Below are 18,903 nucleotides of genomic sequence, written 5' to 3'. Positions count from 1 at the left end.
TCAAGGGCATATGTTTAGAATGAGGGGGGAAAGATAGGAAAGGGACAATAATGGACTACTTTATCACACAGAGGGTGATACGTGTATGGAATGAGCTGCCACAAGGAGTGTTGGATGCTGGTACAATAACACTTAAAAGGCATCTGAATGGGTATATGAATAGGAAGGTTTAAGAGGAATATGGGTCAAGTGCTCACAAATGGGACTAGGTTTATTTTGGATACCACATTGGCATGGACAATTTGGTCCGAAAGATCTGTTTCCATGCTGTATAGTTGTATGACCTTAGTAGAGCGTGAGCACTTAATATAGAGAATGTTGCAATAGATTGAGGAGACAATGGAGAAAAATACTCAAGTTTGAACTGATCAGGGTCAGCAGATGCTCCATCTGAGTCCTTTGAGTTAACCCGCAAAATTCCAGAGGCTTCTATGAATGTTTGGGACTCCAGTCTTGCCACATTATACTTTGCTGTTTGTAGTTGTACTTCACTTTTATATATTAAATGTATAAAGATATCTTGATATTTTGTGGCAGAAGTATATTCTTGAAACACAAATTAGCCTAGTTTTTAATTGAATTCTGCTATTTTGCTGTGGGACTGCAAAGTCAGAATGAATGGCCGTTTGTTTTGTTTCAGAGTTGGTAGTTAGGCTTGTCAGTCTTGATGTCCACAGTCTGAGACTAAAGCTAAATTTTTAAAGTTTTCAGTCATTTAACAAAAGTAAATAATCTCTTAACACCACAGTGGAGTCATGTAGCATGAAAATAGGCCCTTCAACCCAACTTCTCTGTGCCAACCAGGTTTCCTAAACTGACCTTGTCCCATTTGCCTACATTTGGTCCATATTCTGTCAAACCTTTCCAATTCATGTACCGGTGAAAATGCAACTTGTGTGAGGAATGTGCTTCCTGCTAAATCGAACTGTTCATGTTGTCGTACTGTTCATGTTTATCCCCTGAAGGACGTTTTTTGATTTTTATCTGGGCCTGAACAATTTACGGCATCTTTCCAAAGAATATGATCCGTAAGTATGAGCTAAAATGGAGTGACAGAATGTGACCTCTGACCTTAAATTCAGTTCAATTCAGTGTAACTTTACCAGAGGATTGCAGATTTAAGCTGCATGAAAATTTCAGTTTGGTTTAAGTGGAAGAATTCCTTTTCTTGTCAAACACTGTCATCCTTAGGACTTGATGTGGAGGTGCTAGTCTTGGACTGGGGTGGATGACTGGGGTGGATAAAGATTAAAAAGTCTCAACATCAGGTTATAGTCCAACAGGTTTATTTGGAAGCACTAGCTTTTGCAGTGCTGCTCCTTCATCAGGTAGTTGTGGAGCAGGATCATAAGATACAGAATTTATAGCAAAAGGTCACAATGTCATGCAACTGAAACAATATATTGATCAAACCTCGATTGCTGTTAGTCTTTCATTTCAATTGCAATTGTAGTTGATTTTTGAATAACTCAGCCAGTTCATCATGCTTCAAGCTTTGTATGTATTGTTAAGTATTAATCCAAGAGGTATGTTAGGATTTTAATTCTACTGTTTCTTCATGTTATGTGCAAATTCATATCTGTCTGGTGTATTCTGGAAGTAGTCTAATACAAGTTGTTGGGAAAAGAAATATCTGAAGACTTGTTTGAGAACTGATTTGAAAATTCAAAGCTACTAATTAGTCTGTAGTCTTTGATTCATCCTTTCAAAAGAGTATCAAGTTATGCAATGTGGAAATAGACCCTTTTAGTCTAACTCATCTGCACCAACCAGACCCACGTGCCAGAATTTGACACATCCCTCGGAACCTTTCCTATTCATATATCCATCCAAATGTCTACTTAATGTTGTAATTGGGTTGATGGTTATTTTCCAAATTTAGGCCACAATTAATACCATTTAAAGCTTTAATTTGACTTTGGGAAATTCTTAATCTGTATCTCAATCGATTACTTTAATTGTTTTTTTCTGATTGTGAAGTTTTTATGATTGCTTCATGGGATATGGGTGTTGCTGGCAAGGTTGGCAATTGTTGCAGATCTGAATCACACATTTCTGTGCGTCTCGGGTGATTAACCTCAGCCCCTGAATTCTAATTCCAGGGACATTACTACTATGCTGCCATCTTCCCTTTTCAAATGCAAATATTAAATTTTGATTTTGGAGGGTGGGATCTCAGTGGGATCATGTTTTGGAGGGTTGATGTAGACTTGATGGGCCAAATGGCCTGTTTCCATGTGCATCTGTATTTTTTAAAAATCCAAAATATCATAGCTAACATCGGAAGTGCAGCAAAAAGAAATGCCTTCGTTCTGCCAGTCAGGGCAGTTGTGAAACACCAATAAATTGTCAAATTTTTTATCTAAGTTAGTGTTGTATCATCGAGGAATTCAGTGTCTTAGACTCGACAATATTGGATGTAACACATTTGCTTACGCAGCACAAGAGAGGCATTATTTAATGTAATTCACCATGTTTATTTGTCGGAGGTGGGAGAGTTTGTCCAGTCACTCATTGATATTTGTCGTTGTGAAGTTTTAGCGATGGGTTATTGAACCTGACTAGTGCACTGAAAGCTCCAGATTCCTGTTTAAGTTTGCAACAAATGATCTGTCCTGACTTTATATCACAGCCAAACAAAATCTGTTATTAACACTCTAAAATACAGCTACTTAATTGAAAAAAAGTCATTTCTACACTTAGTGGGAAAAAGATCAAGAGGGTGGTTTAGATTACTGCAGAATTCTTACTTCTGTCTCCTAACTACCCCTCAAATTGAAGTTCTCCTTCAACATGTATATTGTGGAATTGCATGTTCGGTGAACCAAAGTTAAACTGTATTTTTTAAAAATTCTCTCTAAAGGTGTGGATCCTTCTTTTCAAATTGAGTCCAGGCTCCCAGGACCGATCCAGCCTTCACCTTTTTCCTCCTCTGTCGCTTTTGTGGCTGCAACGAGGCAGCCCAAATCACGAGCCTCCAATTCCAGGGATGAACGCTATCGATCTGGTAAGTCATGCTTCTGCTCAGCAGAGGTAAAGAAAGATTGTCTTTGTTATAAAAATGTTTTTTATTGCCTTTAAATCGAGAGGAACCTTGATTATCAAACAACATGGGTGGGGAGTATTTTGTTTGGATAATCGAATGTTCAGTTAACACAATTTAGCCAAGCATCAGGACCTTGCGATCTTTTTCAGTTAATCCACGTTCGGATAATCGAGGTTCCTCTGTACTGCATTTCAAAAAATTTTATTGATCCAGAATTACATTGCTTCTATTTTTAATCCTACAACATGCCTTCAAGGTTCGTAGCAGTCTTACAGAATTCTAACGAATCATTCCTTGGGGCCAAAAGCATCGTGGTACTCTGATTCACTCAGTTCTAAATTAATCAACCAAGTGAAGTTTTGCATTTCATGCCACCTTTTCACTGTTGTGCTTTAGTTTTGACTTGGGGAAGAATAAAATAGTCCACTAAACATGGTGTCCTATATCTTACTGTTTGTAAGGATTTGGGCAAATGGGAAAGGTAGTGGAGAGAATGTATCTTTTCCCACGAGGTTTAACTTTCAACTTTTCCATCTACTCACAGAAGTCCAAAGGCAGAAAAATCTTGCATTTATATATAGAGGAACCTTAATTACCCGAATGTCAGTTATCGGAATTACAGAATATCAGAAGAAGATCCCAAGATCTCGTTAAAAATGTTACTGTACAGCAAAGAGGTGTTTCCAATACTGGTCGCATTTTTTTTTTACTATGATTAAAAGTGAACCTGGCTTTAGCCACCAGGATACATGAATACCAACTAGCCACCAAAAGAGATGACCGCTATCACTAATAGCCTTACATACAGACAAAGGACACCACTTCGAGTGGGACAACACATCCATCCTCAGTCCAAACAGCAGCACGATTGGGAATTCCTAGAGGCCTAGCATTCAAACTGGAACTCTGTCAATAAACACACCGATTGAGACCCCATCTACCAACCTCTGATAAAAAGAACCGGATGTGATATCACCTACCTGGAGAGAAAAAGACCTGTAATTAGAAAGCGGGACATAATAGCGGTGCTTCAAAGGAAAACTGATGATACCGAGTATGGTGACAAAATGTATGAAAACAAACATTCCAGCTCAGCGAGCAAACTTTATAGCCTGAATGAATTTTGTAGATGCACAGAAATTTCAGAGATCAGAAGGAGGCTATTTGTCCCACTGTTTTTGCACAAACTGTTGAATGAGTGACTTGCTTTATGCCATTCTACCACCTTGTCTCTGTAACCCTGCACTATATTTCCTTTCAGATAGTTGTCTCGCTTCCTTTTGAAAATCTCAATTGAACTGCGCTGCACCACACTATTAAGCATTTGTTACTGTATGAATAAATTTAGACTCTTATCACTTTGGCTTTTACTGATTATTAAATCTATGTCCTCTAATTCTTGCTGCATCCACAAGTAGTAAAAGTTTCTTCCCAACCAATCTGTCCAAACCTTTCGTGATTTTGACTGAGTTTTTGCTGAGTTGCCTTTTCTTCAAGAAAAACCATCTGTCGGCTTCACTGAAATTCCTCATCTGTGGAACCATTCTTGTGAGATTTTTCTGCGATTCCTTTAAATCAATCACAAATTTCCAAAAATATGGCGCCTAAAATTGAACACAGTACTCTAGCTGAAGCAGAATTGGTGCCCAGTGTACATTGAGTGTAATGTCCTTGCATTTGTACTTCAGTCTCCGGTTGATAAAATCCAGGATATTGTATGCTTCATTACCTTCCAGTTCATGACATGTGCATATACATTTCCGGCCTCCTTGCCACTGCACCCCCTTGAAAATCAAAACTTTTGTTTTATATTGTTACTCCCATGTATTTTGTATCAAAATGCATAATTTCACATTTCTCCACATTGAACCCATCTGCCACCTGCCCACTCGTTCCACCAACTTGCCTGTGTTCATTTTTATTATACATGGTCTGCCTCACAATTAAGTTGTTCCAGGTTTTGAATAGTCTGCAAACTTTGAAATTAAAGTGTGTGTAATTTTATTTCAGGAAACACAAGGACCCTGACACTGACCCCTGAAGAAGTCCACTATAAACACCCTACCCCCAAAAATTCCATTGACCATTATCTGTTTCCTGTGTCTCATTCAGCTCCTAATCCATGTTGATGTTGTTTATTTTTTCCCCATGAGCTATAACCTGGCTCATAAATCTCTGATGCACACTGTATCAAACATCTTTTTACAAGTCCATGTTCACCACATTAACAGCATTGCCTTCATTAACCTTCTCTTTTACAATCTGTTACTTCATCCTCTTTTTGACCTTTATACTTTCCAAGTATGTGAATTACTCCCCTTTTACCAGGGCAATGTTAAAGGCAGATGGAAATTACGCCTTTAATACAGAGCTTTACCCTCTGCTTTCATGTATAAATCCTCTTATGGCTTCTCATTAGGTTTACTACATCTCTTCGTACAATTTTACCATCTGTGCACCTATAGAAGACTATTAGCAGGCAGTTTCCTTTTACTCTCTCCCTTATATTTGTCTTTTCGGTCTGCAGAACTTAGCATGTTTAGTTTGGTTTTTAATTTTATTTTATACCTGATGCCTTTTTCTAAGTTCACTTTTTCTTATTTATCTTTTCTATGCAACTGAGGTCATCCACTTTGGTATTTATTAACTTTGGGAGTACAGTACAAATTTATTCAATAACGTGAACTCCAGATGTTCATTTGCAAGGTGACACGTTCTAGTGTGGTGAAAGTTGATAATATATCAATGTTATTTGGGAACTGGTGTTCTAAAGTAGATTAGATTAGATTACCTACAGTGTGGAAACGGGCCCTATGGCCCAACAAGTCCACACTGGCCCTCTGAAGAGCAACCCTCCCAGACTCATTTCCCTACATTTACCCATGACTAATGCACCTAACCATACGGGCAATTTAGCATGGCCAATTCACCTAACATGCGCATCTTTGGACTGTGGGAGGAAACCAGAGCACCCGGAGGAAACCCACGCAGAAACTTGGAGAATGTGCAAACTCTACAACGACAGTTACCCAAGGCTGGAATTGAATCTAGGTCCCTAGCGCTGTGAGGTAGCAGTGCTGACCACTGGGTCAACGTGCAGCCCAGAGAAAAATGGATTTTTCAGTCTGTGAAGGTTGACTTGTTTTATTTTTAATAGGTCAGGAATTCATTTTGAAAAGTGAACTCAAAACAGCACTTATTATAACATTTTATGATTGTAGCTAAATAACCAGCAATCTACTTGGGGACTTAATTACAGAGAAGTTTGCTGACTTGAAGTTTACAATAGAGAGACAGAGGTGCAAAAAGCAGGCTGAAGCAGAGCAATGTTGAATTAACCAGTTTGCAAGCAGTCAGGGTTATGAATAAATCCTTGTACTCTTACAAGTCAGTGGGAAGAAAGCTGCAGAAGGATGTAATGATGTTAGAGAGGAAGAAATTAGTTTTGGTGCGGGTGGGAAGCAAAGAACTGCAGATGCTGGAAATCAGAAAAATAAACAAGTTGCTGGAAAAAAACTCAAGTCTCGCAGCATCTGTGCAGAGAAAGCAGAGTTAATATTTAGGGTACGATTTGTTTTGAGGAACCCATGTTAAGAAATGAGAACCGAATTAACAGGTTTTCAGGGTCTTGCCCTGAAACACTAACTGAAGAAAATTGCATCTAATAAATGCATATAAATTTATGAAAGGTAACTGATAATAGCAGTGCCAGCTTTTGTTTTAAATTCATAGGATGAAAGCTTTGATGACTGGGCTGTTATTATTCCCACAGTGGTGCTAGTGAGGTACCTTTTTGAACTTCTGCAGTCAGTTTGTAGTAGGTAAAGTCCCACAATGATCTAAGGGAGGCAGTTCCACAGTTTGTTCAGTGACATTAAAGGTTTTGTGACATATTCCCAAGTTGAGATGATGAAGGGAGCTTGCAGGTGGTGCTTCTGTGTCTCTGACGCTCTTGTCCTTTTAGATAGTACTTCCCAAACCTGTGCCAACTACTGTCCAAGGACTCTTGCCAAATGTCTGCAGGGTACTTTCTAGTGGCTCGACACTGAAGCTACAGGTAATTCCTGTATAAAGTATCCTTTGGCAGCGCAGTTTGGTGCTAGCGTCGCTGAAGAATTGGGGAATGGTGTTTTCGAGATCACTTATCTCTGTCTGCAGTCGTGCGATTCCAGTGACAGTCGTTTCGCATGTTCGTTCTGCGCATGCAGTGATGTCAGCTGCTGCAAGAACGAGAGGTATAGTATTGTACATTGAGCAGTTTCACCTCAAAAATTAAATTAATGAATGTTAGATTAGATTAGATTGATTAGTTTCCCTACGGTCTGGAAACAGGCCCTTTGGCCCAACAAGTCCACACTGACCCTCCGAAGAGCAATACCGGAGCATCCGGAGAAAACTCACGCAGACACTGGGAGAATGTGCAAACTCTGTACAGACAGTTGCCCAAGGCGGGAATTGAACCTGGGTCCCTGGTGCTGTGAGTGTTGATTGCAAGGACTGCATTACTCTTTTATACATACCATTGCCTTTCTAATTTGTTCTTGTACCTGCATGTCTCACAATCTAAACCAACCCCCAAGAAACAGTCAGAAGGCAATTAACCACAGCCATCCACTTCCGCAACCACACCTGCATCTGAAGGTGGTGATGATGATGATGGCGACCCTCTGTCCCTGCATTAACAATACTTTTTCAATATCATGTGTTAAATTTACCTTTTGTTTCATGAATAAGTATGAGTTAAACCTTCATTCAGGCTATGCTCTATTTTGTATTAGGCTTTTGGTTATCTTTGAGCAATCATGAGTGATTATTTTTTTGCTGCCTCTAATTCTGCTTTTCCCATAGGCCCTATTATTTCTGTAAAGCCATTTTCTTTTAAGCAAGACTTCACTGGAATGCTATTATGACATTTTAGGAGAACTACCTGTGCTGTGCATCAGTAGTAGAGTGGTATGTTCATGGGTATGTTGCCAGTCAAGTGGGTTTCTTTGCCTTGGAAAATTAGTAGTCATTATTTTGCTTTTCTTTGTGTTTTCCTATTGTAAATTAATATAGCAAGACACTATTTTGATCCAACTTCTGTTTCAGCTGGAATAACTAGATCAGTACAAATCATGTACAGACTTTCAGAATTTCCTGGTTTCTGCTGGCTTGTTGCAGCTTATCCATGGCTGAGAGATTCAGAGCCTCAAATTCCTATCATTCCTGATTCTTATTCCTCCATTGACTGCTCCAGTTGGAAATTAATGGAAAATTTGTATGTCCACACCTCTCAACAAATGGTTAAAATTTGATGAGGTATTTGTCAGTTTCTACAGATACATTGGATTACATGGCCAGTAGTCCAGCTGGTGTTCTATTCCTCTTTAGGGTTCTTATCAACAAATGGGAAGTGTTAATTTTAGGTATAAGGACGACGTATGGTTTGTACTTCTGACATTTATCGGGCATTGTATCCGCAATGAAAGACTGTTCCTTGTGCCTGTGTGATATTCCACTTCAAGGAACTATTTACTTAGTTGAAATGTTTGGACCATATTATCAAAAGAAGAGATGTGCAATTCTTGATAAATTATTTGTAGCTCTGATCTTGTCAAATGGTTGTCCTCGTCATGTTGTGATTTTATTGTTATTGTGAACAGATCCAATTTCAGATATCTTGTGTGACGAACAAAGGTAAAATATTTAGAGTTCACACTGCAACTTTCAGTCTTGTGTTGCAAGGATTTGCAAGCAGGGTAAGGTGTCCTGTACCCAGTCCAGTAGCTGACAGATTCACATTTACCAATCCAATTCAAAGGAAATCACTCCTTTTTTTTTGATGACGCTTAACTGATATTCTCACTCTGTACTGAGAGGGAATCATTGCCAATCTAGCTGCGAGATCCCTTGGGGATGAATGACCATAACAGAGAATTTTTTATCGAGCTGGAGGGTAAGGTCGTCTAATCTGAGACTAGGGTACTGAATCTTAATGTGAAGATATGAGGTGTCAGTTGGCCTTGATAGATTGGGGTGAGTTTCTTCAAGGGATCACAGTGGATAGGCAAGGAACGCATGGGGGACCTGCAACAACTGTTTGCGCCTGTCTGGTACAAAAGCAAAATGGGTAAGAGGGCCAATCCATGGCTTGCCAAGGAAATTAGAGCTAGCATCCAATGCAAGGAAGAAGCATGCAGATTGGCCAAGAAAAATAGCAGGTCTGAGAATTGGCAGCAGTTGAGAATTCATCAAAAAAGGACAAAGGGATTGATTAAGGAGAGGAAAACAGAGTACAAAAGTAAGCTTGCACGGAACATAAAGGTTGATACTTAGAGTTTCTCAAGGTATGAGAATAGAAAGAGATTAGTGAAGACAAATGTAGGTACCCACAGACAAATGGGGAATATATAATAGGGGAGAAAGAAATGGCAGACCAACTGGATACATACATTGGGTCTTGTCTTCACAAAACAGGTCAAATCAGGTACCAGGAATTATGGTGAATACAAGATTTTGAGAGGGAAGAACTGAGGGAGATCAATGTGAGGAGATAAATGATGATGGAAAAATTCAGGGGATTGAAGATGGACAAATCTGCAGGGTCTGACAATGTACATCCCAGAGTACTTAAGGAGGTGGCTCTAGAAATAGTGGATTCATTGGTGGTCATCTTCCAGTATTATAGACTCTGGAAGAGTCGCTGCAGATTGGAGGGTAGCTAATGTTACTGTAACATTCAAAAAGGGAGATAGAGAGAAACCAGTGAATTATAGACCAGTAAGCCCTTAATCCATTATCCAAGACTTGAAAGCGGAGAATTTAGAAAGCAGTGACAGAATCGGACACAGACAGCATGGATTTTTGAAGGGGAAATCATGCTCGACAAATCTGTTGCAATTGTATAAAGATGTAACTAGTAGAATTGACAAAAGGGAGCCAGTCAATGTGGTATATTTGGACTTGTAGGAAATGTCTGACAAACTCCTGCATAAGAGATTGTTGTGCAAGATTAAAGTGCATGGGATTCAGGCAAGTGTATTGAGATGGGTAGGAGGAAACAGTTATAGTTAATGGGTCCTTTTTCAAATTGACTGTCAGTAATTAGTGGGGTGCCACAGGAATCAGTGCTCCGACCCTAGCTATTCACGATATATATTAATGATTTGAATGAGGGAACAAAATAGAACATGTCAAAGAAAGCAGATGACAACAATTTGGGAGGGAGAGTGAACTTTGACGGGGATGCAGGGGTCCTTCAGCATGATCTGGACAGGTTAGGCAAATGCAGGATAATTTGGATAAATGTGAGCAAAAACAAGAAGGCAGAATTACTGCCTGAATGGCTGTAAATTGGGAGAAGGGAGTCTGCAGTGGGACCTGGGTATCCTTGGGTACCAGTTGCTGAAGGTAACCATGCAGTGCAGCAAGCAGTGAAGCAGCCAAATGGTTTGTTGGCCTTCATTGCAAGTGGTTTCTAGTACAGGAGCAGGGATGTGTTGTTGGAGTTATACTGGGCCTTGGTGAGGCCACATCTAGAATATTGTGCTCCGTTTTAGTCTCCTTTTCTTGCTCTCCTGGAAGTACAGCAAAGGTTAACTAGGCTGATTTCAGGGATGGTGTGACCGATGGTATGAGGAGACATTGACTAGATTAGGATAGTTTTTGCTGACGTTCAGATCAGTGAGACCTCAGAGACTTAGCAAATTCTAACAGGACTAGACCAGTTAGATGCAGGGAGAAGGTTCCTGATGGTTAGTGCCTCCAGAACAAGTGGTCACAGTGTGAGGACAGTTGGGTGGACCATTTCTTCACCCAAAGAGTGGTGAGGCTGGAATTCATTACTACAGGAAGTAGTTGATGCCAAAACATTGATAACGTTCATCGCAAGTGCTGTATCTAGCTGCCTCTTGAATCCATTCAAAGGCAATAGAGAGAAAGCAGGATTAGGCTGTTGAATTGGATGATCAGCCTGATTGTGATGAATCATGGAGCAGGCTCAAAGGGCCAAATGGCCATATCCTGCAACTGTCTGCTGTGTTTCTATGTAAATGAGTGTTGAGGAATGATCTCCCCATTTGGTGTTTTTTTAATTGGAATTAGCATTGGAACTGAAGACACACCCCCTCAGCACAAAGTTGCTGTGATTATTTATAGTCAGAGTCCTACAGCGTGGAGACAGGCCCTTTGGCCCAGAAGCGTCCATGCCGACCAAAATATCCATCCACACTAACCCCATTTCCCTGCATTCAGCCCATAACCTTCTAATCCTTCCTTTCTATCCATGTATTTGTCCAAATGCCTTTTAAATATTGTTATTGTACCTGCCTCAACCACTTCTGCTATCAGCTCATTCCATATGCATATCACTGTCTGTGTGTAAAAAAAAAAGTTTCCCCTCAAGTTCCCTTTTATTCTTTCCCCTCTAACCTTAAACTGATGCCCTTTAAGCTTCAATTCCATGACTCTGGGAAAAAGACTGAGTGTATTCACCCAATCCATGCCCCTCATGATGTTATATGCCTTTATAAGAGCTCCCCTCAGTCTCTTCTGCTCTGAAGATCAGTCCTAGCTTGACCAACTTTTCCCTATGACTCAGACTGTTGAGCCCAGGCAACATCCTTGTAAATTTCTTCTGCCCTCTTTCCAGTTTAATAACATCCTTCCTATTGTAAGGTGACCAAAACTGAACACAGTGACCCAACTGGGAGAAAGTAAAGACTGCAGATGCTGGAGAATTTGGTGCTAGAAAAGCAGGTCAGGCAGCATCCGAGGAGCAGGAGAATTGACATTTCTGGCATAAGTCCTTCATTAGGACTAGGCTCAGCCTCTCCAACATCCTGTACAACTGCACATAACTTCCCAGCTTCTGTACTGAATGCCCTGACTGATGAAGGCCAATGTATCAAAAGACTTCTTCACTGCCCTGTCTACCTGTGATTCAAAGTTAAGAAAACTGTGAACGTGACATCTTAACCTTCCACGACACTTTAAAGCCCTACCATTTCCCATGAAACTCCAACTTAGAATTGACTTTCCAAAATGCAAGATTTCACACTTCCCTATATTAGACTCCATTAGCCGATTTTCAGCCCATTTCCCCAGCTGATCAAAGTCTTGCTGCAATTTCGGATCACCTACCTCGCTGTCCATGGTAATGCCAGTTTCAGTGTCATCAGCAAACGTGTTAATCGTGCCTTGTATACTCTCATCCAAATCATTGATGTAGATAATAAACAGCAGTGGACCCAGCACTGATCCCTGAGGCACTCCACTGGTAACAGGTCTCCAGTCCAGCAAGCATCCTTCCACTATTACTCTCTGCTCCCTCACATCAAGCCAATTTTGTATCCAGTTTGCCAGTTCACCCGAGATTCCATGCAATCTAACCTTCCAGATCAGCCTAATATATGGAATGGCTTTACTGAAATCCATACAGACTACTCTACTACCCTACCCTTGTCAACTTCATCAAAGAATTATAACACGTTTGTGAGGCATGATCTCCCACTCACAAAGCCATGCCGACTTCTCTTCATCAAACTCTGTCTCTCAAATCTTTTCAAGTAACATACCCACCACAAATGTTCATCTTTCTTGACTGTAATTCCCAGGCTTTACTTTGTAACCCATCTTGAATAATGGCACAATGATCACTACCCTCTTTGGTCTTCTGTGACCTCACGCACAGCTAACGATGATGCAAACATTTCAGCCAAGCCCCCCACAATTTCTTCTCTAACCTCTTGCAGTGTGCTTGGAATGTGTCTGGTTAGAACCAGGAGATGTATCCACCGTCATAGATTCTTAAACATCTAACATGTCCTCTACTGTGATATGGTCTGTCAAGATATTATCACTAACTTCCCAAGTTCCTAAGTCGCCTTGTCTTTCTCCATGGTAAATGGGAGAAATATTCATTGAGGACCTCACCCATCTCCTGTGGTCCTCCACAAAATGTCCACTTTGGTCTTATTTTCTCTTTTCTCCTTTAGTATACTTAACGAACCCTTTTGAATCCACCCTAATCTTCTCAGCCAAAGCTATCTTGTGCCTTCTTTTTCCCCCTGATTTCCTCCTTCAGTAAACTCATGTATTACCTGCGTATCTCCAAGGATTCTCTTGATCCCAGCTACCTGTACCTGAGCCGCATTACCTTTTTTTTCTGGTTAAAGCTTCAATATTTCTTGACATCAAGGACTTTCTATTCCTCGAGTAAAAAGTGAGGTCTGCAGATGCTGGAGATCAGAGCTGAAAATGTGTTGCTTGTTAAAGCGCAGCAGGTCAGGCAGCATTCAAGGAACAGGAAATTCGATGTTTCGGGCAAAAGTCATTCCTGATGAAGGGCTTTTGCCTGAAACGTCGAATTTCCTGTTCCTTGGATGCTGCCTGACCTGCTGCGCTTGAACCAACAACACATTTTGAGCGACTTTCTATTCCTGCCAACCTTGCACTTCAAGGTCTATATGTTCCTATGAGCATGAACTCTAGCTATCTCACCTTTAAAGGCCTTCTGCTTGCCAGATGTCCCTTTGCCCTCAAACAAACTACTCCAGTGAACTCCTGCAAGCTCCTGACTAATTCCATCACAGTTTTTCTAATTTAGCATTTGAGCCTGTGGACCAGTTTTGTCCCTCTTAACTGTTTTAAAACTTAATGGAACTATGGTCACTGATCCCAATTGCTCTCCCACTGTCACTTCCGTCATTTGTCCTGCCCTATTTCCCAAGAGTAGGTTGAGTTTTGCCCCTTCCCAAGTAGGACTCTCTATATGCTGCCTGAGGAAACTTTCCTGGGTACACTTAACATATTCCACTCCATCTAAGCCCTTAATGCTCTGGCAGTCCCAGTCTGTTAGGAAAATTAAAATTCCCTTTTAGGGCAACCTTATTGCTTCTGCAAGTCTCCCCAGTCTCCCTACATATTTGTTCCTCTAACTTAGATTGACTATTTGGGGGTCTATAGTACAACCGCAATTATGACCTCATCCCCTTCATGTTTCTCAGCTCCACCACAAAGCCTCACTGGATGGTCCTTCAGTTCTTTCATGTCTGACTACTGCTGTGATACTCACCTTAATCAAAAATGCAACTCCCCTCTCCCCTACTTCCACCACCTCTGTCCTGCCGAATGTGCCTATACCCAGCACATGAAGCTCCTTTAGCTATATTTCTGTAATGGCAACAATCCCAGTCCCACGTACCTATCCACGCCCTGAGTTGATCAGTCTTACCTGTCAGCCTTATAGCATTGAAATAAATGCAATTTAATCCAACATGCTTTCCTTGCTCCCTGTCATGTTCCAGCATGACTTTTCTCTTCACCTTAGTATTTCTGATTATTGTATCTCCACTGAGCCTCACGCTTGTGTCCCTGCTGTTGAGGATCCCATCTCCCTACCACTCTAGTTTAAACCCTTTCTTGCAGCACTAGCAAACATAGCTGCCAAGATATTGGTCCCTCTCCAGTTCAGATGCAACCAGTTCCTCTTGAACAGGTTACCTCTGCCGCAGAAAACATCCCAATGGTCTAAAAATCAGAATCCCAGCCCACTGCACAAATTCTTTAGCCATGCATTCATCTGTCATGGTCTCCTGTTCTTACCCTCACTAGCATGTGGCCCTGGAAGTAATCCAAAGATTATCACCAAGATCCTGGTTTTAACTTTTTTTCCAAGCTCTCTCTAATCAGTCTACAGAATCTCACCCCTATTTCTACACATGTCATTTGTGCCAATGTGCTCAGTGACTTCTGGCTACTCGCCCTCCCCTGTGATAACATTCTGCAGCTGTTCTGATACATCCTGGACCCTGGCACAGCGGAGGCAACACACCATCCTGGATTCCCATTTGCAGCCACAGAATCTCCTCTGTCTCCTTATCTATCAAGTATCCTATCACGAAGGTCCTGTTTACCTTTACCCTTACCCCTGTGCCAGTCAGTATGCAAGTGATTTTTTTTTAGATTGGTTTTACCCCAGCATATGTTTAATAATCAAATATTTGATTACTTTGTAAATTTGAGTAGTATTTCCAAAGATTCTGACTGAGTATAGAAAATTAAAAGAGCACAACTGCGTTTCTGATAACCTCACTTGGTCACCTCAGTTGTTTGTCAATGCTGTAGTGATCCCACTCACTTAAAAAGGCATAAACATAAGTACATCATTCAGATTTGACATGCTACTTCTTTGCTTGGCTGTTGAGAGGTCAGCTACTTAGGTTTCAGAATACTATCTAGTCTTAATTACCATCTTTTTGATTAAGTGCTATTCAGGTTTTATGGTACAATGATTATAAAATTCCATTCCTGTTTCCTCAATAGTTTTCTAGTAAAATATCTTGCAGTTTGATTCATGAATGGGGCTTACATTCGTCCTTGTGATTTGAGACCCCTTTGGAAGAGTTTGCTTTTGAGTTTCCCTTTTTTCCTGTAGCTGTGTCTCCTTTTTCTTTCCTCCCTCCCTTCCTGTCTCGCTCTCTTTCTTTCCTCCCTCCCTTCCTGTCTCGCTCTCTTTCTTCCTCCTTCCTCCCTCTCCTCTTTACACCTCTTCTCTTCACCAGCGAACACTCTTTGACATGACTGCCAACTCCATGGAAACTCCACAGTGAGGGGTCAAAATTCAAAACACCGTGAATAAGTGAAAGTGCAGTGGCTCCCAGTACTTAAAAAGACTGTCTTCAAGCTGTTTGATTTAAGTAGTATTGATTCTCTTTTACATGTTTGTTCATATTATCTGCTGATCTTCCTGTCTCAACAGATTTGCACACAGAAGCAGTCCAAGCAGCTCTGGCCAAATACAAAGAGCGAAAGATGCCGATGCCTTCGAAGAGACGCTCTGTGCTTGTGCATTCATCACTTGATGCATACACTCCTCCAGGTACACAGATCTCCTAAAATTAAACTTGTTTCTGCTAGAGACCACATGCCCATCGTACAGTTAGTTCTTGTTGTTAAATTTTAATTTGTGCAAACCATCTGTCTGATTTTTGTTGAGGGACAAGAAAGAGAATTCTGCTTGAGACAGAGTTAAAGTTATGATATTCTTTTGAAAGAATTGCTTCTGTTCTCTTTGTTCAGAAAGCCATGTACTTTGATCTAGTGGTGAGCAGTAAAGGCTGTTGGCAATCCTCCTGAAAGTAATGATTGTGCAAGGTATTAACTGTTTAAGGGAGTGGGAGTTTGAGAACAGTATTAGCATGATTGACTAAAATAAGGCTGGACTAAAGCTATTCAGTCTGAATTTAAGGTATGTCCAGTCCCACCTGCCCTGGAGGTATGTCACAATTGGTCCAAATAGGTTGATTTAAAATTTTTTTATTTGAAGACTTGGTGCTCAGATTTTATTAAATTCTTCAGCATTTTACGTAGGATATTTGCATAGTGAATTTCATTAGTGGAAACCTTTCACTGTGTTATGCAAGTAACGTAATATCTAAATATCTGCAGAGGATGATAAGTATTTTAAAATGACTAAATTAAATAAGTCTTCCCACTGAGTGCATAAAATTTGATACCTGTTTTTTTCTCATGTTTAACTTTTGCTTCCCCAAACTTCCCCAGTAATATTTGGTAGAAAGTGAGGGCTGCAGATCAGAGTCAAGAGTGTGATGCTGGAAAACCACAGCAGATCAGGTCGCATCTGTGGAGCAGGAGAATCAACACTTCGGGCATAAGTCCTTCATCAGGAATGGCTTATGAACATATCCTCATGAAGGGCTTATACCCGAACCATTAATTCTCCTACTCCTTTTCCAGTACCAGTGACATTTGTTGACTGGCTACTTAATGCTATGTCTGATCGAAAACGTGATTGTCCCTCAGTTTTCCCTTTTACTTGTGCAATGTGTCCATGTTGACTGCAGTGCTTAGGAAGTTCACTGGGTGTGTTTGTATTCTGTGTGTCCATGTTACTTTGATGGAGAAACCACTTAATTAGATGATGCCCACTCTGAATCTCTACTCCTTTTAACCATTTTTGGTTTCTTATCCGTTAATATCCTCATCTTGTGAAAATTGATAATTCTCACTCTTAAATTTTAATTGACCTCAACACAACCGCTTTTAATGGGTGAGTTCTCAATTTGCACCTAATTTTGTATGGAAAAAATGCTTCCTAATTTCATTCTTATTATGCATTCAAGGTAATTGTACTTATCCTGGATTTTCTAGCCACAAGAAACTTTTTGTCTCTGCCTATCCTATTGAATCCTTTGATTATTTTAACACCTTGGTTAGATCGACTGTCAATCTTCTAAACTTGGGGAAATGCAATGCAAGTTAATGCAACCTACAACCATAACCAACCTTTTAAACCCTGGCATTATTCTGCTGAATCTGAAAACTTTACCCTCCCTCGGACAATGCATATTTACTGAGCTATGATGGTTAACACTGAGTATGAGGCCCAGTGAAGATTTTACAATCAAACTCTCACAACTTGGTTCTCATCTTCCTTCTCCCTTTCAATAAGTGACCGCATTGATCATTTTTTAAAAAAAATGTTTGTTCTCTATTCAGTGCATGTGACTTATGCACATGCATACCCCTACATCCCTTTATGCCTCTGCAGCTTAAAGTTTTTGCTATTAAGATATTCCTTTTTGTCTTGCTTGGATCTAAAATGAATTAGAACCTATAGTGTTGAAATTAAGCCTTCTCGGCCAAGCATTGCAGATGCAAGAACCCTTGTTTTGTGTTTTAGTCCACAATCAGAAGAAGCCAATTTGTCACAATTGTGGTCTCTTTCCACACCAGCCAGTTTAGAAAATGAACATGTTTTCCTGGAGGATTTTTTAAGTAAATAATCAATCCATGCAATTATTTGTCCTTGTATTTCAAAGCGCATTAATCTTGTTATGTCGGATTGGTGTCATGTGTTAGTTGGTCCAGGTGAGGATGGTAGGCTTGCATGACTTTAGTGGGCCATCTGGGTTTTCTTGACAATCCTAAAGTTTTCATTGTCATTTTCTTTTACCCAAATCCACAAATAACCTTTTTGATTTGAGTGAACATGGTTTGTGCGTGCGAAGAGAGATTTTGTATTGCCCTTTTCTGACGGAAAGTGTCATGGTTGTCTTGTGTGTTGTTATAAAATATGAATAATTCTGACAGTGAAGTATTGAGGTGCAGTGTTGAAGTGTATTTACTGGGTGCGAGTTTTAATTACATGATTTGATGGTGAGAAAAATTGTGATTATACAATGTTTCTTGTTGAAGTCTCAGACTAATCGAATGGTTTGCATACCTTGAAAATGTCTCATTCTTGGGACAATAAAGCAAAAAACTGCGGATGCTGAAGATTTGAAACAAAAGCAGAAATTGCTGGAGACACACAGCCAGTCTGGTAAAAGTATTCTGAAGAAGAAATGCTGGACTTAAAATGTGTTCTCCACTTTTTCTCCAAAAATGCTGCCAGCGTTGCTGTGTTTCTATAGCAGTTTGGTTCTTGGTAGATTTTAATTTGCTTTGTAAAATGTAGAATTTTACATAATTGATCTAACTTTTGAGATGTTGAACTCTGCATTGTTGTTGTAGTTTTGAAAATATTCCAACACACGGTGTGGAATATTGTGGGCGGCACGGTGGCACAGTGGTTAGCACTGCTGCCTCACAGCGCCTGAGACCTGGGTTCAGTTCCCGACTCAGGCGACTGACTGTGTGGAGTTTGCACGTTCTCCCCGTGTCTGCGTGGGTTTCCTCCGGGTGCTCCGGTTTCCTCCCACAGTCCAAAGATGTGCGGGTCAGGTGAATTGGCCATGCTAAATTGCCTGTAGTGTTAGGTAAGGGGTAAATGTAGGGGTATGGGTGGGTTTCGCTTCGGCGGGTCGGTGTGGACTTGTTGGGCCGAAGGGCCTGTTTCCACACTGTAAGTC

At 40.5% G+C, this 18,903-nt stretch overlaps 1 protein-coding gene across 1 annotated transcript in view; it reads left to right on the top strand.

The window, feature by feature from the left end:
* LOC132817241 (disco-interacting protein 2 homolog A-like) overlaps positions 1 to 18,903 on the top strand; it is a 269,644-nt gene that overhangs the window by 113,588 nt on the left and 137,153 nt on the right. The window contains exons 3-4 of the mRNA XM_060827592.1: positions 2,864 to 3,007; positions 15,789 to 15,908. Coding sequence (XP_060683575.1) covers positions 2,864 to 3,007; positions 15,789 to 15,908 — 264 coding nt within the window. The remainder of the gene's footprint in view (positions 1 to 2,863; positions 3,008 to 15,788; positions 15,909 to 18,903) is intronic.

Source organism: Hemiscyllium ocellatum, chromosome 7 (genome assembly GCF_020745735.1).
Source record: "Hemiscyllium ocellatum isolate sHemOce1 chromosome 7, sHemOce1.pat.X.cur, whole genome shotgun sequence".
NCBI lineage: Eukaryota > Metazoa > Chordata > Chondrichthyes > Orectolobiformes > Hemiscylliidae > Hemiscyllium > Hemiscyllium ocellatum.
This window is presented reverse-complemented; position numbering and strand designations above follow the sequence as displayed.